Source organism: Pleurodeles waltl, chromosome 11 (assembly GCF_031143425.1).
Source record: "Pleurodeles waltl isolate 20211129_DDA chromosome 11, aPleWal1.hap1.20221129, whole genome shotgun sequence".
Classification (NCBI taxonomy): Eukaryota; Metazoa; Chordata; class Amphibia; order Caudata; family Salamandridae; genus Pleurodeles; species Pleurodeles waltl.
The window spans coordinates 474,383,627-474,406,891 of record NC_090450.1 but is presented as its reverse complement, the minus strand read 5'-3'; the positions used below and the strand labels follow the sequence as shown (position 1 = coordinate 474,406,891).

The window sequence follows — 23,265 nt, the reverse complement described above, 5'->3', positions numbered from 1 at the left end:
CGGCGCATGCTTAGAAAATTAAATAATATTAACAGACTAATAAAGTGTGTGTATAAAAAAGATGCAAAATGGCAGTTGAATATTCTAAGAATTCTGTCAACGTGAAGGAATTTGAAATTGGAGGCTAAAAATTAAGTTAGTGTCCTCAAACTGATTCATTGAAGCTTTGGCAGTGCATCAAACAGAATATAGTATACGCAATGAGTTGACTCAATTTAATTTAGAAAAGTACCAATCTTCCTATTAAAATGTTGATTTTATTTTATATTTGAGAATTAAATAAAATGTTTTATCATTTGTATATTTGGTTGATGAATGCTTTTTTCTATATTTTTTGAGTATTGTTTTGTCAATCAAATCATTGACAATGCCTATGTAGGAGTTCTTGGCTTCCAGTATTGACTCAGTGGAAGTTTCCAATAATGATTCAGTGGGCGTACCCAGGTTCAAGTAATTACAAATCGGGGGTCCACACAAGTCAAAAGATTAAGAACCACTGGACTGAGCCATGTAAATATAGCACTAGTATGAAAGGATTAACAGGAAATATGCATTAGCCTGAAATATATGTGACCCAGCACACATACTCCACGCATCCTTTTCAAACGTTCATCTTGTAAGAAGAGAAGACATCACATAATAAAACAAACATAGGACAACCAGCTAAATTTCTTGTTTCTTATCCAACGGTGCAGGCGGCCTTGTGCACAATATAAGTTGGGAGGCTTTAGATTTTGTGGATAGTGCTTGAACCTTAGCATCAAATGCAACACTTACCTCTTTATATTGACAAGACTGTTTGCTTGCCATTGTAGCCAATTTTTCTTCAAAGTCAGGCAGTCTCTTAAGTCCCTCCACAGTGCACATTGCAGCGCTCCGGATAAGGGCAACTGTCAGTTCCTTCCTACAAGATTCACCCTCTTCATTCAGAGCTGGGCAATAAAAATTGTTTTTACCCTAAAACCAGAAAAGATAACGAGGTGTTTATTTATTTACAAAGCCATTCTAAGACATATATCTTTATTTATACAAATTCACATAAATATACAAAACATGTTCAATCTGGAACTAATGGAAAAAGTTGCTGTTAAATAGATCATTAACAATACAAACATGTACAGTCAAGTCTGCCAAAAGCAAATGTAGCCTGACCAATGCAGGGAAATTAGAGGGTAACATTCCAAGAACAATCAAATATAGCCTTTGAGAAAATAAACACAAGTCTTAAGTGGTGACATGTCATCAGAGCATCTTCAAGGTTCTGCAGCTAGGAGAACATGAGAGGGAAATAAATGGCTGGGGTAGTATCTCTTAGTGATAGACAGCAATACCCCTACATCTGCCACAGCTCCTCAATAACTCACCTGAGTCACACATGCCCCAAAACATATAATGAAGGCAGTGGATATCCCACTTCTTAAGAAGCTCTATCTATAACAACAGTGGAGCTGTTAGCAATCACCCAGTTCTAAAAATATCTTAATGCTCTAAAGTCCCTGAAGGAGTGGTCACCTCACTACTTTAAAACACATGTGCAGCCTAACAATCTGTCCCACTTCCTCTGAGTGGCTGGGGGCTCAAAACCTTTACTTTTTGCACTGATGACAGACTATGATAGGTGATAGATATCAGCAGCTTTGCTGCTATGATTCGGTTGCATCTCTCTGCAGTATTTAACACTCACAGTCATACTACTCCTATTCAAGTGGCTCTGGGGAAGGCTTCTCACCTGTTTGGCCCTTTTTTGTCAGATCACTAAAAAACATTTTTCTCTCACTCTGTCTTGTTGAGCTCCTATCCTCTGACTTCTATGGTGACCCCTGCTTTTTCCTTGTGTCCAGCCCTCTTTAAAGCATAATCTCAGCTTCTTGCCTTCCTCTTTTTCTGCTATAGGCCATGACTATGCTATAGGCCATGACTTTGTAAAAGGTATTCCCTGTACTCTCAGGATGGACAAGAACAACCCCTATCAGTTCCACACTAATGTGCTTACCTCATTGTTGGGCATCACTGGAGGAAGGGTACCATTCTTATGGTGAATTGCAAAGAATGAGTGTCATGATCTGCATAGGACAAAAACTGCTCTGAGGCCTCCAAACTCTGGCCAATGGTTCTGGGTCCCCATTATAGCACTGTGGCAACAGTATAACAACCAGGAGTCCTCTTTGATGTGCTGTCAGTCTACATTCAAAATATTGTTTTAATGAGATCCCATTCTCACCAAGTGAAGTTTTAACACCGTTTTTATTTGTGAGATAGGAAGCTAATAAACAGTTATAATAACTATGAACCAGTACACACTATTAGGTTGATTGCCCTCTTTAATGTGTTAAAATTCTCACCACACAATATAAGCTTCAAAATTTAATAGAAACTCTCCACACGGCATAGCATAAAATTGGATGACAATCCTGCTTCTTAAGAGATAAGGGACTAACCAATTAAAACATCGCCATTAAAGGAATGTCTAACAAAATGATCTAAGTAAGACTGAATCCCATCATATTCATAGTACTACGGTGCTCTATGAATAAAACCCTGGCCAAAAGATTTGATTTTGGATTGCCAGTGCTAGTCATTAAACTAGACCATATGATTGAAGAAATGTGCTGCTGCTTTAGCTGTGACTTGCTTTAGGTCTTGTTAAATCCAAACATAATCCCCAATATATTTACAATGTTTTGCTTGGGGTGCAACGTTTTAATATTGGTGACAGAGGCAACTCATAAATTACTAACAGCAATTTAAAATAAGCAACTGAGCTGGAAAGAATTGGAAGTCTGATGGGGCAGATATTGGCTTCTTTTAGCTTTCTCTCACATTTTACCACGTGGTGTGGGGATTTTACAACACCGTCAATACATTATTAATTTATCGAACTGAGGTTTTAATCCATTACATTTACACTCCATCAAAAAACAAGAAAGATCTACTTATTCTTCTCTTTTTCATTTAATATCGTTTTGACAGCTGCATGTAGCTAGTCCCATGCTGCATCTTGTTCCCCTTTCCCAACTAAGGTTCAAGGGGAGGAAAGATGCCAAAATTGCAAAGTAGAGTATGGCCCATCAAATTACCATAACACATGCTGTAGCAACAAAGGCAACACAAGTTAGGACTGAAAGGTTTGTTAATATAGCCCTATAGCCCGCTGTAGTGGGCTACACCAGCCATTAAAGGCCATCACCAGCGTTGAAGTCCTGAGCCGAAGGCAAGGGTCTTTAATAAGGGAGAGGGACTTTAATGGCCGGTATAGCCCAGCTATGAAGGGTTTAAGGCTATTAGAACATTTCACTCCTAGGGAATGTTCCAATTAGTAAACCAAAGGCCTCATGGATCCCAAGGGGGTTGAAATCCCCTCGTACTCTGTGAGGCCTTTGTTCACAGCAACAGAAAACATTGTAATGTTCTCCCAGCTGCTACCAGCCACTAGAAGCCTGCTGCTACTCCATTGTGCTCAATGAAGTGCTCAACATTCCAATGTTTTAATCTTTAATCTAAACCTTACATTGAAATTGCGTGACTGTAGAGGTGATTTGAGATTCTGTCATTGGGCTCAAACTCTCTGACTGAGAGCCTGATGAGTTGCTGATTGACTGATGGCCTGAGGACAAAGACTGATTCTGTTGCTGACCCATACGGTGGATAGGTAGATATGACAATCTGACTGAATTATGTTTATGCCTTTCCTTTCTAGGTACCAACTGCACTGTTTATATAGTATTCTTAGATTAGTTGTTTTTCTAAATTCATGTTTCCTAAATTGTTTTGCATGACGTCCCACATGCTGATGCTAATCTGGGTTAGATGAGGTTTCTTTTACCTGACGGTTTGACAGATTACAGAGACAAGTGATTGACGGACAATTCTGCTGAACCTATGATTGGGGTTGAGTTATTGGGATTGATCTTCTTATTGACTTGTGCTAATGCTCTAGAATGTACCCTGATGCAAGCCTTGATTGGATTATGTTCATGGTGTCTTCTAACTAATGAATGCTGTTTTATCGAATTGAATTAAGTTTTTGAATTAATCTCATGACTTAGTATTGTAACAAAAAAGGCAATAAGACTACTAAAACGTATTTTGAGATGTGTTTATTCATGACTGAAAGGTCAAGGTATGATGTTTAAAAAATTTTTTCTAGATTAATTGATTAATACTTTGTCTAAAGTTGTTGAATTTATGAAATTGATTACCGTGTACATTGGTCACATTACAGCTAGGATACTCCATGCGAATCAAAAGGTTCATCGACCTATCCGCTTCACCTTGTAAGTTTACTTATTAAGGTCCGATGCACTACCAGTTTTTGGTATCAGTTTGATGGTTAGTTTCCTTGGAGAACTAGGTATGTGGTGACCAGTGGTTATGGTGGTAGTCTAAGTTAGGTTAGTTATTCATTATTATTGAGATTTGAATTTAGTTTTTTCAAAATGGAAATTGTAGCAAGAATGATGTTCCCTTAAGCCCAGAAATGACTTTATCAGATCCTGGTCCTGCTAGTTGTGTTGGGTATGTTCTCAGCATTTTAGTAATAGTGTGAGAGAGGTGGGTTGCGTTTGCACCACTTATGCAAATCACAGGTGAATTGTGACCTATATAAGGGAAGTTAGGGAGTCTGCGTACATTAGATGAAATTTTAGTAGGAGTGTGCGTACTCCGCAGTATTAGAGTAGGGAGGTTGTCGAACTTCATATGTGTGTGGTGCTTTGTGCTAAAAAATTGTCCACATGGCTGTTGATGTACAGACCCTGCATGGTCTAAGACTCCAGAGTATACTGAAAAGTGTAGAAGGCACTTGGTTATATGTTGTAATCTGTTTGGTTTAGTAGGTTGATTGGGTGTGGTCAACAAGTTAGTGTGTGAGTCAAAAGTGAGTAAGGAAATTTCGACTGAGATTTGGCAAGCCCTATTTGCACCAGGACAGACCCATTGATCAGTTGAGAGTAAAATTTGCGGGTCCAATTTTGCTTGCAAATCTGGGGAACTGAGAAAGAGAAATAGCTGCATGAGTGAAAGTGCCATCAGTGAAAATCCGTAAGGTTCCTGAAGCAATTGTATTACCCTTCCTGAAGTAAACCAGCAAATTTGTTTTGGGGTTTTGGTTTTGATTAGTGCTAGCAATATTTCACATTAGTTTGAGAGATTCTGAGTTTAGGAGGACGAGCCGCAAGTCTTTGTCAGCCGCAGTACGCATGAGTGTGACTTCACGGAAGCCGCTCTGGGATAGGTTGGTTAATGAGAAGAGTCGCGCACGGATTGGCAGCCGTCCGTGAAAGGCAATTGGTTGAGAGTGGGGGAGAAGGGAATCCTGGGAGTAAAAGTCATTTCCTGATTTGAATCGAATAACAAAACAGTAGAAAGATTATGTTTTTCAAAGCATTTAAGACTGCCCTAAAGAGAGATACGTATATTAAAGCCAATGTAGGGGAGCCTACCCCACCGGAGGGTTCTCCGGCTTACGTTGTGATGGAGGAGCGAGGTGTCACACCATGTCTTTGGCTAAAGCAATGGTGCAAATTGACAGAGAAACAGGGAGTTTTAGTGTTTTCGGAGATTCGAATGTTTAATTTGAGAATTTGAGAATTTTGGATCAGTTACGGATGGCACTGTATGACATGAGACCACTTCCAAGACTGGCACAATTTGAGGCATTAGCGGTTTGGGAAGTGATAGCGAGGCAACAACAGGAGATAAAATTTCAAAGGACAATAAGAAAGGTAGAGAAGTCTATAGCTGAAGCGAGATGGGATTGGGAACAGAAAAAGTGGAGGACAGTGACATTGCATGATGTTAAGTTGTTTCCTGCCATTACACAGGAAGATGAGACGGAAGGGAAGACAACTAGCAAAAGTGATAAGAGTTCATCTGGAGATAAAGAGGCAAAAAGGACTTTTGTAATGGAAGAAGAATCAGATAATGAGGATCTTATTACTGAGATATTAAGAGACCGACCCCCACCATATGCGGTACATGAGGGAGGTCCGCGTACTAGCGCAGATCCAACAGCCCCGGCACAGGCAACGGAGACAGTGAGTCCAGTACAGGTTAATGGTGGACAGACACAGGGTGTGGTGCAGGGTAATCCTAGCGTGTTGACTACTTCAGTGGTCCAGGCGCAGTTGCATCTGCCACCGATACAGAGAATCTATCCTGCAGTACCGATTCTTGGGACAACTTCGAACTTGGTGGTACCTACGGAGCAAGTGGTTCCAATACCATTATTGGTCCAGACTGAGCCGACTCGATATTAAGGTCCCAGGCACAGCCGCAAGGTATGCAGAGGTTTACACCAATGACAGGGACACATTCAGATTTGACTCCGGTTATGAATCAGAGTATGGGAGTTACTCTTCCACACAATGCAGGTGCAAGAGCAGCCCCAGATGCAATATCGCTACCGATTACTGTTGGTCCAGTGGTACCATTGTTTGTGCAAAAGAAACCAATCTCAGGAGAACAGGGTGAGATGTCTCAGAGTTTAGTGAGGAGGGGAATAAGTGAGCAGGTCCAAGTAGTCTCTTCCATGGGTTACACTTTTGATGGATCATGGTCCTTGTTGGATCTCAGTCCACTTGTTGCACTTCCTGATGCCGTAAATGGTTCAAGTGCAAAGTTGTTGACTCCACAGACTCCAAGTGCAGAGGTACAAACAGGTGCCATCACTAAATGCAATTAACATTATGTTACAGGGATTGATAGAACAGCAGTTGAATGAGTGGTTAGACAATTTGAACACCCCACAGAATGCGTTTAAGAGTGAAGAGCAGATTGATAGTGTTAGGCTGAGTACAGAAGTAACTGAACTAGTCGAGGGATCGATGGGGGTTAATAGGTTAGAATCCTATACCGAAGCAGCATTGAGATATTTATGTCCCAGAAATACGAGGGAGGTGGGCAAGATACATCAGAGATTGGCAGATTTGGCAGAAAAACATGACACAGAAATCGAGAAAACAAAGCACTTGAAACGGAGTTATAGGTTAGCTTCTGAGGCAAAAGATTTTGAACACATGAGGTCAGTCGGAATGAAAGCACATATTAAAGAATTACTGCAGAGTGCTCAGGTTTGGGGAGCACTGGAAAAATGGGAAGGCAGATGGGTAAAACGGGATAAAAGGAAACAAGATTCACAAGAAGGGTCCGAAAGTGTACAGAAAGATAAGGATCCAGTAAAGATTCTACCAATGACAGAAATTCCAGGAGGGCAGTTTGTTCATGTTTCTTGGCATACGAGTGACATTCTGTCATTCACAAATGATTATCCAAAATTAAGGGAGAAACCGGTTGAGTGGTATCAGCAGAGAGACAGGTTTGGGAAGACCTGAATACTTTGTTGGAAATAGTGGTTCCAGCTGACTTGTGGGTCGAGTGTAAGAGGGCAGTAGATTGGCCAACAAGTAGGCCAGAAAGGGATAGAAGCATAGGTGCACCATCTCCCAAAGTAATGAAGCATTATTATAAAGTGATTGAGTTCCTGAATATGAGAATTTCAACAAAAAATATTTATTGGCAGAGTATTGATCGGACAGTGCAGGAGGTAAAGGAATCGATACATGCGTACTATGAGAGATTGTTGAAAGCCTTCAAGGAGTACAGTGGCAAGGAAGCGATCGAGCCGAAAGACATGTTGCACTTTGTGTTCAGGTTTGTGGAAGGATTGAGACCTGAAGTAGGTCAGATGATTAAGAGCCATTTGATTTGTTGGCAAGGGAAGCCGATTGATGAGGTCTTGCAGTATGCAAAATAATGTAGTGATGAAATTGAGTTGAAGCAAAAAAAGTTAAAGGAGAAGGCGATTGGCATGCAGATCAAGGCAGCCCAAACAGAAGTACAGGGAACTTTTGTGCAGCAGATACCACAACAGCAGGGAACAGCCTCAGGTGAGAGGTAGGGGACGTGGAGTTAATATGAATTATGGTCCAAATTTGAATACTGTAGTGGTTCAGAATGACGTACAAGGGATGAAGAAGATGTTACTGTGTCATATTTGCGAAGCCGTGAGACATTCAAAGACATTCAAAGAAGGAGTGTCCGATGATGGTACAGGAAGGTGTCATTCAGCAGAACGGTGATTTCAAAATGTAAGGGTACCTAGAATGAGAGGTGCTGATCCAAATTTCCAGAATAATATGAATTAGAGGCAAAATGTTCAACCTATGCAGCAGGTGCAAGTGTCTCACACACAGATAACAAGGTTGCAGCCAATGCAGCAGCAGGTTCCTATGGTACCTAGACATCAAATGCAGATACCTCAAGCCCCTATGGAACAGCAACAGATGATGCTTAGTCAACAGGTCTTGGGCCAGAGACAAGATAGAAATAGTGACACTGTGCACCAATTCCCGCTACACAGTTAGAATGAAATAAATGGTGAATGGATCAGCGATAGTTCAGAGGAGGAGACGTATGCTTGCAGCTTCTTTAGAAGAAGATCAGCGAGGTCCCTATGTGAAGGGAAAGGTGATGGGTCACAAGGTTACATTTCTGGTAGACACAAGAGCTAGACGCTTGACAGTAAGGAGTGCAGAAAATCTGAATTTACCTCTTTCAGGGAGAACGGTCCAGGTAGTAGGGGTAGCAAACACACATTTGAAAAATCCAATTACAGATCCAGTGCAAGTTGAGATTGGCAACTTCCAGGGACTGCACAAGTTTGTAGTCTGTGATTTGAGTCCAGTATCCCTACTGGGAATGGACTTATTGAGTAAAACAAGGTGTTCAATTACTCGTTCAACTGATGGAATTGAGATTCAGACAAACATTCATGATGAAGTAGATCCATCTCCAGAGACTGAGAGTGAGAATATAAATGAAGAGTACCCACTGATTGAGTTTTTTTCCCATGTTCACAGTGAAAGAGCTACATGCAGATTTGCACGGAACAGTACAGGAAAATGTGTGGAACTTGACAGGTAGAGAAGTGGGTTTGATCAAGGGAGTGGAACCGATTAAGGTTACTTTGAAGCCAAATGCAGTGTTTCCTTGGTTCCACAGTACAATATGCCACAAGATGTCTTGATGAAAGTGGCACAGATAATTGGAGATTTTGTGAAGCAGGGAGTTTTAAAAGAAGTATTGAGCAGCCCATGTAATTCACCGATAATGGGGTTAAAGGAGCCATGTGGGAAGGTGTGAATTGTTCAAGATTTGAGAAAAGTGAATGTCATGGTGGTCAAGTGTTGTCCCATAGTGCCAAATCCAGCAGTAATAATGTTTCAGATTCCATGTGATGCAGAATGGTTCACAGTAGTTCACTTGTCACAGGAATTCTTTTCTGTGCCTCTTCGTGAGGATAGTCAGTTTCTCTTTAGTTTCAAATTCCTTGACAGAGTCTATAGCTGGTGCAGACTTCCTCAAGGGTACATGGAGTCACCATCTTTGTTTAATCAGATCTTGAAAAATAATTTGGAGTCATTAGAATTGCCATTTCAATCGACTCTGGTGCAGTACATTGATGATTTGTTGATTGCATCCAAAACAAGGGACGTGTATGTATGACTCGATTGCCCTATTGAATCATCTGGGAAAATTTGGTCATAAGGTATCACTCTTGAAGTTGCTGTATTGCCAGAAGGTAGTGAAATACTTGGGTCACCAAACTGAGAAAGGGTCGCGGAAAATATCCGGAGAAAGGATCACAATGAGATTGCAGAGAAGTCCTCCAACTTCACAAAGCGATGTCAGGATGTTTCTCGGAATGGTAGGGTATTGCCGACAGTGGATTCCAAACTTTGCTGAGATCTCAAAACCATTGCAGAAGTTGACACATAAGGATGTCACCGATCCCATAACCTTAGACCAGGAACAGATGAAAGAGTTTACTGAGTTGAGAGAGAGTTTTTGCAGAGCTCCAGCATTGGGTATGCCTGATTACATGAAATCGTTCACATTGTTTTGTCAAGAGTGTGATGCATGTTCATTGTCTGTCTTGACTCAGGTTCATGGAGGTAGTCATCGTCCGGTAGCATATTTTTCAGCTATCTTGGACCCTGTTGCAGCAGCCTTACCAGGTTGTTTGTGTGCAGTAGCCGCAGTTGGTCAAAGCCTTTCACAATTTGAAGGAGTAGTGATGGAATATCCCCTGACAGTAATGGTCCCTCACTCGATTGAGATTTTACTGACAAGGACGAAAACGCAATACTTGATGGGTGCCCAACTGACAAGGTATGAGACGAGTATTTTCGGTGCTCCTAACATGACACTTAAAAGATGTACAGTGCTGAACCTGGCAAATTTACTCTCAAGTGACACTGCTGAAATTGAGAAAGAGGAAGACATTGAGCATGATTGTCTTGAGGTGACTGAGTTATGCGCAAAACTAAGCCCTGACATTAGAGATACCCGATTAGAAGAAAATTACCAAATTGTCTTTGTTGATGGTTCTTGTCTCAGAGACAGTACAGGAACTTTAAGAGCAGGATATGCTGTATGCACAATTACAGGTACTTTAGAAGCCTCCTGGCTTCGAGGAGTGCATTCTGCACAAGTAGCAGAGTTGGTGGCTCTTACTAGGGCGTGCCACGTTTCTGCCAGACTGAGAGTCACTGTCTATACAGATAGCAAGTATGGATTTAGAATTGTTCATGAGTTTGGCCATTTGTGGTCACAGATAGGTTTCCTGACCTCTACTAGTTCACCAGTAAGAAATGGTGAGAGAATCAAAGTGTTGCTGTATGTAATACAATTGCCTGAAGAGATTGCCGTGGTGAAATGCAGTGCACATCTAAAATCACAAGATTACGTGTCACTGGGAAATGGATATGCGGATCAAGTTGCAAGGCTTTGGCCATTGAGCTGTATATCGTTCAAGGACAAGTGGGAATTGATGTCAGAAGAAGACACTACTTGTAAGAGTTTTGCATTGAGGGTGATTGATAATTTAGAAGAGGTAAAAACCCTACAGAGTAATGTTGACAAGGAATAAAAGCGATTCTGGAGTAAAATGAAATGCGTCCAAGGGCAGGATGAGATATGGGTATCTGAAGAGGGTCAAATGGTCTTGCCAAATAGCTTGCTGTCACAAATGGCAAGATACTATTATGGTCAGGCACACATTGTAAGGGATGCCATGGTTCGTCTGTTCAAAATTGATTGGTTCAACCCTAAGTTTAGACAGGCAGCTGAAGCAGTGTGCCATTGCTGTGTTATTTGTCAGCAATTAAATGCGGGGAAAGGAACTGTGATGAATTTGAGCCACATTGGAAGAGCAGGAGGTCCTTTCAGCAGAATGCAATTGGATTTCATTGAGGTGGAGGTTTGAAGTAAGTGTTGGTGATTGTGTGCATTCTTAGTCACTGGATTGAAGCGTACCCTACAAGAAGGAATGATAAGCTCACTTTGGCAAAGCTGTTTCTTAGAGAGTTAATACCACATTTTGGATTTCCGATCTCTTTAGAATCAGATAGGGGCACGCACTTTAATCACAAAGAGATTAAACATTTGTGTGCAGTACTAAACATTGAGCAGAAGTTGCATTGTAGCTACTGCCCTGAAGCATCAAGACTAGTGGAGCAGATGAATGGTACCTTCAAATCAAGAATTGCAAAAATGTGTGCATCTACGAATCTGAAATGGCCAGATGCATTGCCTTTAGTGCTAATGTTGATGAGAAATACACCTGACAGGAAGACAGGATTGTTTCCCCACAAGATCCTCATCGGCAGATCAATCATGTTGCCAGCAGTTCCAGCCAATGCACTTGTAAATATTACATATGATATGGTGTTGAACTACTGCAAGGGTCTAGCTGATGTAGTTCGCTCTTTCTCTCAGCAGGTGGAGGCCACCACACTGCCATCAATTCACGATCCAGGGCACAAACTGAGAGCCGGCGACTGGGTTGTTGTCCGAAAACATGTATGCAAATCGTGTTTGGAGCCACGTTGGAGAGGACCATATCAGGTGATCTTGATGACAACGACAGCTGTAAAGTGTGCAGGAATTCCGAATTGGATTCATGCGAGTCACACGAAGAAAATGGCATGTCCACTGGATCATGAAGAAGCGCTGTTGAGAGCACCAACAATTGCGAAGCAAGTTGCAGCTCCAGAACCAAAGAAGTAACAAAGAGAATCTCAAGTTGAACCAGAGCTTGTGGAAGATGGTGCTATCACCCCTGTAAGAGACGAAAGTGAAGAGCTACAGCAAGGTGCAGGAGAACCTATCTCAACTGATGCAGCAGGGGTTCTCGCAGAAACAGATGGATCCGAGAAACAAACGTAGCAAGAGGGAGTTGAGCTGGATCAGAGTCAAGACGATCTGACTCCTCCTGAGCCTGTTGCAGGTCCATCAAGAGAAAACACCACGAGAAAGAAAAGGAGAAGAGTCTAACCCTGAAGAGAATATTCACAGAAGAGCTGAGAGAGGGAGATAATTGGCCACAATTGCAAGTAGAGAACATAAAGGAAATGGTTATAGATCAGACAATAGAAGAAGTAGATACAACGAGAAAAGAAGAATTGAGTGAAGGAGAGTTGGGCGGTGATCGAAAGTTGAAGGGGAAAAGAATAGCAAGTCAAAGATACGCAGGTCCTGAATGGGCATACACAAATACAAATGAATGACAACACAAGTTTATGTCTTTTTGTTTTGATAGAGAAGTTCCAAGTCAGTATTTTGAGGTCACTTGAAGGAAGATGGAGGAGTTGAACTGTTGAAATAAGTTTGAAAATTATCTTGAAAAAAGAGACTGTTGAAAGTAACCGAAAAAGACATTGATAACACGATTTTACGCTGGAAAACCGGATGTGACAAGCTGCTAATCGATTTTGACAAGGAAAAAGGTTCCTGGGAGTGAAACTGAATTGCTGAAAGAAGAAATTGTCTATTCTTGATTTTCCTGCAAGTTTTTCGTTAAGTTACTTCTACTTTCTGATTCTTTACAGATCAAGGCTGGCATAGATAAACAAGTTAGAAATAGTAGGCGCTGTAATTATGTGAGTATTGGTTTGGCAATTATGTGTGGGATTCTGTTTATAGTGTTGATTGTGGGTATGTCTGTTCTTGACACGAAAGGAGACAACCATACATCTGTTTTTGAGACTACTACATTAACAGTTTTGGAGAAGTTTAAGTCAGACAAGAAATATTTGCATGATTTAACTAATGCTCAAGGAGAACTTTCTTCTAACGTTTTCTATCGTTTATTGAGTATGCTGAGACGATGGATGCAAGGGAGTGTCTTGTGCGCACGCAAATTCCTTCCTCAGTTGAGGAAGGAGTTACTTACCATAGTCTTCCATTAACTTACGGAATAAGTTGCAGTCTGCTACTAACAAGGTTTTATGATCAGGAGTATATCCATATATTTTTACTTAAATCACGATGTAGTGTTCTCGTTTGTGCCAATTATTAGATACCTGAGCAGAGTAGCTAAGGATCATGACATACTACTGGTTAGAGATTTCTTTGAGACCACACTAACCTGATAACCTGATGTGCTTGCTTACACCTTTAGAGAAGAGCTTCTTAGGTCATGCTGATGATAGGAGAAAGGCATTAAAAGAGAAGTCAGAAAAAGACTTAGAGAAAAGGGCTTACAAGAATGATTATGCTTACACTGCGATTAAGACACACGCAAAATTAGCTTTAGATGCACTACATGTAGGGAAGCTTTGTATATATAGGCCGAAGTAATTCACTGACACTTTATTTGTGGGAACAAGTGAATGTAGACATGTGTTTTTGTTCCAGAGTAAATGGACTTTTATGCTGAATAGTCTGGACCCTACAAATCCCAGGGATTTATTATATTTGTGGACTTAATGCTTATTATCGTCCTCCAAGAGGATGGTATGGGACACGTTATTTGGGGATTGTATTCCTAAAGATTCATCAAATAGAGGATATGAAAAAGTTTCCGAAATTGACTAAATTACATCATAAGAGACAGAGAAGGGAATTCTCTTCTGCGGTGGTGGGTGACATATTTGATGCAGTAATTCCTTCACTGAGAGTCATCCTGAACTCAATCAAAATTCGAAAGTTGTCTACTATTGTGGATAACATGCTGACAAATTTTACAGGGGCAATACTCCTGAAAGATACCAAATTGCCTGCGGACAAAGCTAAGACTCTTCAAAATCGTCTTGCTTTAGACATCCTTCTAGCGAAGGACGGCGGAGTCTGTAAAATGATTAACTCTAGGCATTGTTGTTCTTATATGCCTTACAACAGTAAAGAGATAAAAGACTTAGGCCCTCATTACAACCCTGGCAGACGGTGATAAAGCAGCGGTAAGACCGCCAACAGGCCGGTGGAAAAAAATTAGCAATTACGACCGTGGCAGGAACCGCCAACAAAGACAGCCACTTTAACACTCCGACTGCCACGGCGGTACAAACAAACAGCGCGGCGGTCACTGCCAACAGACAGGCGGAGGACAATGTACCGCCCACACTATTAAGACAGGCCAATCCGCCACCTTTTCTGGGGTGGATTCACCGCGGATAAAAACACGGCGGAAACAGGAATCCCGAAGGAAAAACGCTCACTTCTACACACCCCACGAGGAACGAGGACGCCATGGATCCGGAACTCCAAATTCTACCTGCAATAGTCTTCTTGCTCCTCTACCAGGAGCACGAACGCCGGCGGTGAAGACCACGGTGAGTACTGCACCTACGACACAGGTGAGGGGGGATGGAAAAAACAGGGACACACACACATAACACCCCCACCCTCACCCACGACAACACACACACTAATGCATATCAATACATCACAGTTACACCCCCCAAGCCCCCCGGAAGAATGCAGAGACAATAGAAAATGAGTGTAACCATTGTAATATATTAAAAGCAAGTAGGCAGAAATATATATATACACCATGTACAAAATATATACGAAGCATAGTAGTCCAGGTAGTGCTCTAATAAAGTCTGTGGAACACTGGGACCACACGGTATGGGCGAGGCCCACACAAGATTCCCGGCCATGACGGAGATAACACTGCAGGGGCATCAGAGAGCAACTAAACAGGTACCTCACGGGGAGGGAAAGGGGGAGCACCTCACCCGCTTGAGTGCACAACGCCAAATCCACGAGGGGGCCACATGCCCACTGTTCCATCCTGGGGAGTGCAAAGCCACAGTCTCTCAAGTCTATACAGTGGGTGGGTTGCCCACTGTTCAATCCTGGGGAGTGCAAAGCCACAGTCTCACAAGTCTCTACAGTGGGTGGTTTGCCCACTGTTCAATCCTGGGGAGTGCAAAGCCACAGCCTCACAAGTCTCTACAGTGGGTGGTTTGCCCAATGTTCAATCCTGGGGAGTGCAAAGCCACAGTCTCACAAGTCTCTACAGTGGGTGGGTTGCCCACTGTTCAATCCTGAGGAGTGCAAAGCCACAGTCTCTCAAGTCTCTACAATGGGTGGTTTGCCCACTGTTCAATCCTGGGGAGTGCAAAGACACAGTCTCACAAGTCTCTACAGTGGGTGGTTTGCCCACTGTTCAATCCTGGGGAGTGCAAAGCCACAGTCTCTCAAGTGGATGGATCTCTCCACTGGTTCTGGAGGGGGCATGGTGCCCAGAGTGCTTCATCCTGCTAAGGACAGAGGTAGTGGATGGATCTCTCCACTGGTTCCGGAGGGGGCTTTGTGCCCACAGTGCTTCATCCTGCTAAGGACAGAGGTAGTGGATGGATCTCTCCACTTGTTCTGGAGGGGGCATGGTGCCCAGAGTGCTTCATCCTGCTAAGGACAGAGGTAATGGATGGATCTCTCCACTGGTTCTGGGGGGTGCATGGTGCCCAGAGTGCTTCATCCTGCTAAGGACAGAGGTAGTGGATGGATCTCTCCACTGGTTCTGGAAGGGGCATGGTGCCCAGAGTGCATCATTCACCCTGTGACGGACTCAGTTGCGTCAGTGCCCTTGCCGCTCATAAGCCAGCGGTGCTTGAAACAGCGGTGCCCTGTTCAGCGGTGTTTGAGATGGCGGTGCCCTGTGCAGCGGTGCTTGAGACGGCGGTGCCCTGTGCAGCGGTGTTTGAGATGGTGGTGCCCTGTGCAGAGGTGCTTGAGACGGCGGTGCCCTGTGAAGCGGTGCTTGAGACGGAGGTGCCCTGTGCAGTGGTGCTTGAGATGGCGGTGCCCTGTTCAGCGGTGCTTGAGGCGGCGGTGCCCTGTGTACCGGTGCTTGAGTCGGCGGTGCCCTGTGCAGCGGTACTTGAGACGGCGGTGCCCTGCTCAGCAGTGCTTGAGACGGCGGTGCCCTGTTCAGCGGTGCTTGAGACGGCGGTGCCCTGTTCAGCGGTGCTTGAGACGGCAGTGCCCTGTTCAGCGGTGCTTGAGGCGGCGGTCTCCATTGCTGGGACTCAGCTGCTGGTGCTCCTTCATGGCCCAGTGGGGCTTTTGCTGGAGGTCCTTCATGGCCCAGCGGGGCTTTTGCTGGTGCTCCTTCATGGCCCAGCGGGGCTTGTGCTGGCCTCCTGGGCAGGTGGGCTGGTGCTGGCGGGCCCCTCCTGGGCAGGTGGGCTTGTGCTGGCAGTCCCGTCCTGGGCAGGTGGGCTTGTGCTGGCGGGCCTGTCCTGGGCAGCTGGGCTTGTGCTTGCGGTCCTGTCCAGCTGGGCTTGTGCTTGCGGTCCTGTCCTGGGCAGCTGGGCTTGTGCTTGCGGTCCTGTCCTGGGCAGCTGGGCTTGTGCTTGCGGTCCTGTCCTGGGCAGCTGGGCTTCTGCTGGTGGGCCTGTCCTGGGCAGCTGGGCTTGTGCTGGCGGTCCTGTCCTGGGCAGCTGGGCTTGTGCTGGCGGGCCTGTCCTGGGCAGCTGGGCTTGTGCTTGCGGTCCTGTCCTGGGCAGCTGGGCTTGTGCTGGCGGGCCTGTCCTGGGCAGCTGGGCTTGTGCTGGCGGTCCTGTCCTGGCCAGCTGAGCTTGTGCTTGCGCTCCTGTCCTGGGCAGCTGGGCTGGTGCTGGAGGTGGCCTCCGGGGCAGCGGGGATGATGGCGGTCTTCTCCGCCGTGCTGCTCTTCCCAGACTTGCGGGGTTTCTTGTGGCCCTTCTCCATCTTGGAAGGTGTCACAGCTGACTTCACACTCCCACCGGGACCCCTGGGAGCGGCTTTGGTGGCTGGAGTCTTCCCCCTCTCCCACCGAGCGCTGGCCAACTTCTGATGCTTCACAGGTGGGGGACTGTCTGTGCTGTGGCTCCGTACTGCCCTGGTGGCCGGTGCACTCCAGATTTCGGTGACAACAGGCACATCCCGGAGATGTTGTGGCTGAGGTGCTAGTTCAGGACCTAGGAGACGGACGGGGTGGGGGAGGTGTGGGAAAGAGGTCAAGGTTGGACAGGAAATGTTTTTGGACACACTGGGACGGGTAGCTGGTGGGGGTTTGGGAGTGGAGGAAGAGGTGGTGGTTGTAGGAGGTGTTCGTTTGCTGACTTTGGGTGAAGGTGCATGCGCTGGAGGCTGTTGTGAGGTGGATGGCTGTTGGGTGGGTGTGTGCCTGCGTTTGTGTATCTTGGGAGGGGGCGTCACAGACACACTGGGAGAGGACACAGGGGACTTGTGAATGGTAGTGGGGGTGGTGACTGCATGTGAGCGGGGTGTGGTGGTGGGTGTGCTGGAGAGGGACGTAGTGGCTGTAGAGGTAGTGCATGCAGGTGTGAGTGTAGACGAGACAGGGAGGGAGGAGGGAGACGAGGAGGGGGGACACAGTGGAGGCAGTGGATGTTGGTGTGTCTGCATGTGTGTGATGCTTGCGTGAGTGCCAGTGGGATGTGTGGTGCTTATGTTTGCCTGAGCTTCACTTGTGTGTTGACGTGTGTGCATGCTGGTCTGTAGGTGTGCTTGGGATAGGCTGAGGTACAGGGGATTGGGTCGGGTGGAGGAAGTTGGAGGGGGAGGCTAGACACAGGGACAATGGCTGCCATCAGTGCTGAGGCCAGAGTCTGAAAAGCTCGCTGAAGGGCCGCCTGCCCAGAATGAATGCCCTCCAGGAATGCATTTGTTTGTTGCAACTCCCTTTCTACACCCTGGATGGCATTCAAAATGGTAGACTGCCCAACAGTGAGGGACCTGAGGAGGTCAATGGCCTCCTCACTGAGGGCAGCAGGGGTGACTGGGGCAGGGTCTGAGGTGCCTGGGGCGAAGGTGATGCCCACCCTCCCGGGTGAGCGAGCACGGGGCGAAGGCTGAGGGGCTGCTGGGAGGGTGGTGCTGGGGGGGGGGTGGCGGCTGTACCTGTAGATGGGGGTGGCACAGATGTTGCTGCCACCACAAGGGAGCTCCCATCAGAGTCTGTCACTGGTCTCAGCTCCTGTACCCGCTGTGGAGCTCCCCTCGCCCCACTGGTGAAGTCCGTAGTGTGGCCCTCCATGGCCATGTGGGATGCAGCCCCCTGGTGCTCCGGTGCCACTGCTCCTCCGCCTGATGATGCTAATGTACACAAGAACAGGGAGACCACAAAAGGGGAGGGACGACAGAAGAAAGACATGTTGAGTGCATGCATTATCGCTACCTTTGGCGGCCACGACAGACACACAAGCCCCTGCACTACGCCGCACTCTTGGGCTCCACTGTTCAATTCCTGCGAAATGGCCTACAAGGCTATGGGCGACATCTGCACACATAAATGACACAAGGGCATGACTAGGTGTACTTGGCAGTCTATGGAGGTGGGGTGGGGTGCCACATGGCCTGCCTTACGGAGGGACCTTGCCTACGGAACTCGCCCTGGCCTAGGGAAAACCACAGCCCACCTCCCCCACCCAGACACCTCCACTGCATGCAAAGTCAGCAGAATGAGAGTGTACTTACCCCCTTGTGGCTGCTGTGATGCCCTCAAGCACCCATCCAAATCCGGGTAGGCCACCGCCAGGATCCTGAACATCAGGGGGGTCATGGTGCGACGGGCACCCCTCCCACATTGGGAGGCCATCCACAGCTTAGCCTCCGCCGTCTTCTTGCTCCAGTGGCGAATGTCCTCCCATCTTTTCCGGCAGTGGGTGCTCCATCTGTGGTAGACCACCAGGGTCCGGACGTCCTTGGCGATGGCACGCCAAATATCTTTTTTCTGGTGGGCGCTGACCTACATGAAATGTACAGGGGGAAGAGTAAGTAATTACCAACTGCACCATCAAAGTGATTGGCCCCCATCCCTACCCTTGCCATGTGGCACATGCATTCACCGTCGTTTTATGCACGCCGCACTCTCCCCCCTTCCTTCTTACATCCAGCCCACTCCACAAATGCATAGCCCATACAACATGCTCCCTGTGTGTACTTACCTGTTTGTCTGGAGGACTGTAGAGTAGGTTGTACTGGGGGAGGACCCCATCCACGAGTTTCTCCAACTCCTCCAATGTGAATGCAGGTGCCCTTTCCCCAGACACTCGAGCCATTGTCTCTTCCAGACCGAGGTCACAGCAGCACTTGCAGTGTAGGTCCTCTCCTGTCGAAGATCAGGTATCGAGTGATTGAACAGATAGAAAATGGCGGTCACGTCCGCGGCGGTGCGTACCGTCACCGCCGGCGTACATCGTCATTGGCTCCTGGGACCCATAGGGTCCAATGTTAACCAGTGCAGCATTGCGCCGCGTGCTTCGACCGTCTACCGCGACGGTGTACAACGCCAGCGCAGTTGCCTCACATCCCATTGTCCCACTTTAGAGGTCAGGCAGCTGCCATTTCAGGGGCCCACATGGCTTAATTTTCAACTGCATCACATATACCTAGGCCTAGACTCAACACACATACAGGCCCACTTTCGTGTATGAATGGTGTTCTGTCTAAACTGTGGGTACGTACCTCTGAGTTGTTTGACTCTGTGCTCGCTGTTGTCCTTCATAGGCACCGTCCGCTGGGACATGTGAGGAGATGGCGGCATCCTCCGGTGTACCGACCGTTGGTGGACCTGTCGACAATGGAGGAGTGACATGTGATTATCACATACAGGCTTGACCGTGCCACAATCCAGGAACTGTGTACCCAGTTGGAGCCAGACCTGATGTCAGCAATCCGCCATCCCACAGGAATCCCCCCTCAAGTGCAGGTGCTGTCAATGCTCCATTTCCTTGAAAGTGGGTCTTTCCAAACAACAGTGGCCATTGCATCAGGGATGTCCCAGCCTATGTTTTCCAACGTATTGTCCAGAGTGTTGTCTGCCCTTCTGAAACACATGCGGAGCTACATCGTTTTCCCTCAGGTGGAGGATTTGACGACAGTGAAAGGTGATTTCTATGCCCTGGGACACATCCCCAACATCATAGGTGCCATTGATGGGACCCATGTGGCTTTGCCCCCCCCCCCCTACAGGAGTGAACAGGTGTACAGAAACCGGAAGAGTTATCATTCAATGAATGTACAGATGGTATGTTTGGCAGACCAGTACATCTCCCATGTGAATGCCATGTTCCCTGGCTCAGTGCATGACGCCTACATTCTGAGGAATAGCAGCATCCCTTATGTGATGGGTCAACTCCAGAGGCACCGTGTGTGGCTATTAGGTGAGTACCTGGAAGCAAGACAGTGGGAATGGTTGTCTGGGTCTGGAGATATCCCTACAGGTTAGTGCGTGTCTAACAGTTGTCCCTCGCCATTTGCAGGTGACTCTGTTACCCCAACCAGTCATGGCTACTGACCCCAGTGAGAAATCCTAGGACAAGGGCAGAGGACGCTACAATGAGGCCCATGGGCAAACTAGGAGGGTGATCAAGCGGACCTTCGGCCTCCTGAAGGCCAGGTTCCGGTGCCTCCGAATGACAGGTGTATCTCTATTCTACTCACCAAAGAAGGTGTGCCAGATCATCGTGGCCTGCTGTATGCTTCACAACTTGGCTTTGCGACGAAAGGTGCCTTTTCTGCAGGAGGATGGTTCAGATGGCGGTGTTGTGGCAGCTGTGGAGCCTGTGGACAGTGAAGACGAGGAAGCAGAGGAAGAAGACATGAACAACAGGGACTCAGTGATCCAGCAATATTTCCAGTGAGACACAGGTAAGAGTACAGACCTGCGAACTACATGTACTTTAACACTACTACCTCTCTACTGTCTGTCATTTTCACCCAGTGTATAACCACTGAGTTGTCACTTTCCCTTACGATTTCACAGATGTGGGTCCCACTGTGTGACATCTGCTTAGATTCTTCATGGACTAAAGCTGTGTGACATAGGTATGTTGACATTACAATTGAAAGAGCATTTTGTCACTGTAATTGCTAATACACTATTTCGAAATCACAAACAGACTCCAGATTGTTTTGTGCTTTAAGTGTGTTTATTTAAGTGCTCAATATTGGAGGGGGTAGTAAAATGGTGAGGGGTGATGGTGGAGGAATGTCCATGACAGAGTCCAGTCTATTGGTCTCACAGGTGCATTGCCCAAAGGGACATAGGAAGTGGAGCTGGGGTAGTTTAAGTATGGACAGGGTGACAAAGTGGGACAGTAGGATGACAATCAGGGTGGTCTCATTTCTTGGCGGGGGTCTTGACATCGTGCTCTGTCTTGTTCCTGGATCTCAGGGACTGTTTGCGGGGTGGTTCTCCCTCTGCAGGGGGCGGGGTGCTGGTGTGGTGGTCCTGTAGCGGGGCGTCCTGTTTACTAACACCGGCGGAGGTGGTGGGCAGTTCATCGTCCATGCTAGTGTCAGTGGCCCCTTGTAGTGCCGCAGTGTCCCTCCTGGTGTTCACAAGTTCGTTCAGCACCCCTACAATGGTGCCCAGGGTGGAGCTGATGGTTCTGACTTCTTCCCTGAAGCCCATATACTGTTCCTCCTGCAGGCACTGGGTCTCCTGAAACTTGGCCAGTACCGTTGCCATCGTCTCCTGGGAGTGGTGGTAGGCTCCCATGATGGAGGAGAGGGCCTCGTGGAGAGTGGGTTCCCTTGGCCTGTCCACCCCCTGTCGCACAGCAGCCCTCCCAGTTGCCCTGTGTTCCTGGGTCTCCGTCCCCTGGACCGTGTGCCCACTGCCACTGCCCCCAGTTCCCTGTAGTGGTGGACACACAGCTGATTGACGTGTCCTGGGGACTGAGGTATGGGCCCCCTGGGTGGGTGCTGTGCTGGTGTTTCCAGAGGGAAGAAGCTCTGTGGTGGCCTGTGACAGAGTGAGGGGAACGGACTGTCCAGAGGTCCTTGATGGGCCGGGCTGGTCATCTAGATCCAGTTGGACAGAGATGCTGTCATCACTGTGGGCCTCTTCTGTTGGTGGTGCGGACATGTGCGGACCCTCCTGTCCCGTGACATTGGGTAGGGGTCCTGCAGGGGTATAAAAGGATGGTTATTACATCTGTGTGTGCCATGGTGTGCAATGGGTGGGTGACCGTGTACCCCAGTGCTTACATTCCTGTGTGGGACCTTGTGTGATGATGGGGTTGTATGGGTATTTGCAGTGGGCATGCTTTAGTGATGGGTGTCCATGCTTTGTTGTTGCATGCAGGGATTGGTGTTGAGATGGGTGGTTTGTGATGTTGGGACATATGTGAGGAGTTGGAGTGGTGGGGGTGAGGGTGAGGGTGAGGGTGGGGGTATGTGCTGGCATGCAGGTAGGGTGGGGGATGTAATAGTTAAGATTTGTCTTACCAGAGTCCATTCCTCCATCTACTCCTGCGAGGCCCTCAGGATGCAGAATCGCCAAGACCTGCTCCTCCCATGTTGTTAGTTGTGGGTGAAGAGGTGGGGGTCCGCAGCCAGTCCGCTGAACCGCCAGGTGGTGTCTTGAGACCACGGAACACACCTTCCCCCTTAGGTCGTTCCACCTCTTCCTGATGTCCTCCCGATTTCTTGGGTGTTGTCCCACTGTGTTGACCCTGTCCACTATTCTTTGCCATAGCTCCATCTTCCTTACAATGGAGGTGTGCTGCACCTGTGATCCGAATAGCTGTGGCTCTACCCGGACGATTTCCTCCACCATGACCCTGAGCTCCTCCTCAGAGAACCTGGGGTGTCTTTGCCCAGCCATGGGGTGGTGTAGGTGATGTGTGGGGTGAAGTGTGTGGTGATAAGTGTGATAAGTGTGCTGATATGTAGTGGTGTGTTGTGTGAGGTGGGTGGAAGTTCTGTGGGTGATGGTTTTTTTTGCCTGTGGATGCTGTTGTTCTTGCTGGTGGTGTCTCTCTCTGGCCTTCTCTCTGTAATTTTTGTCGTAGTGGTTTGTGGGTGATGTGGGTGTGTGTTTTATATTCTATTGGGTGTGTGGGAGTGGTGTGTGTATGTGTATCAGGTGTGTGTATTTGGAATTGTCCAATGTGGCTGTGTTTTGTAAATGTGTGTGTATTTTGAGCGCAGCGGTGTGTACCGCCAATAGAATACCACGGTTGAAAGACCGCCGCGTGG

The 23,265-nt window shown here is 46.8% G+C and overlaps 1 protein-coding gene across 1 annotated transcript in view; it reads right to left on the bottom strand.

Annotated features, from left to right (window-relative positions):
- LOC138265790 (uncharacterized) overlaps positions 1–23,265 on the bottom strand; it is a 93,012-nt gene that overhangs the window by 4,402 nt on the left and 65,345 nt on the right. The window contains exon 3 of the mRNA XM_069213823.1: positions 778–957. Coding sequence (XP_069069924.1) covers positions 778–957 — 180 coding nt within the window. The remainder of the gene's footprint in view (positions 1–777; positions 958–23,265) is intronic.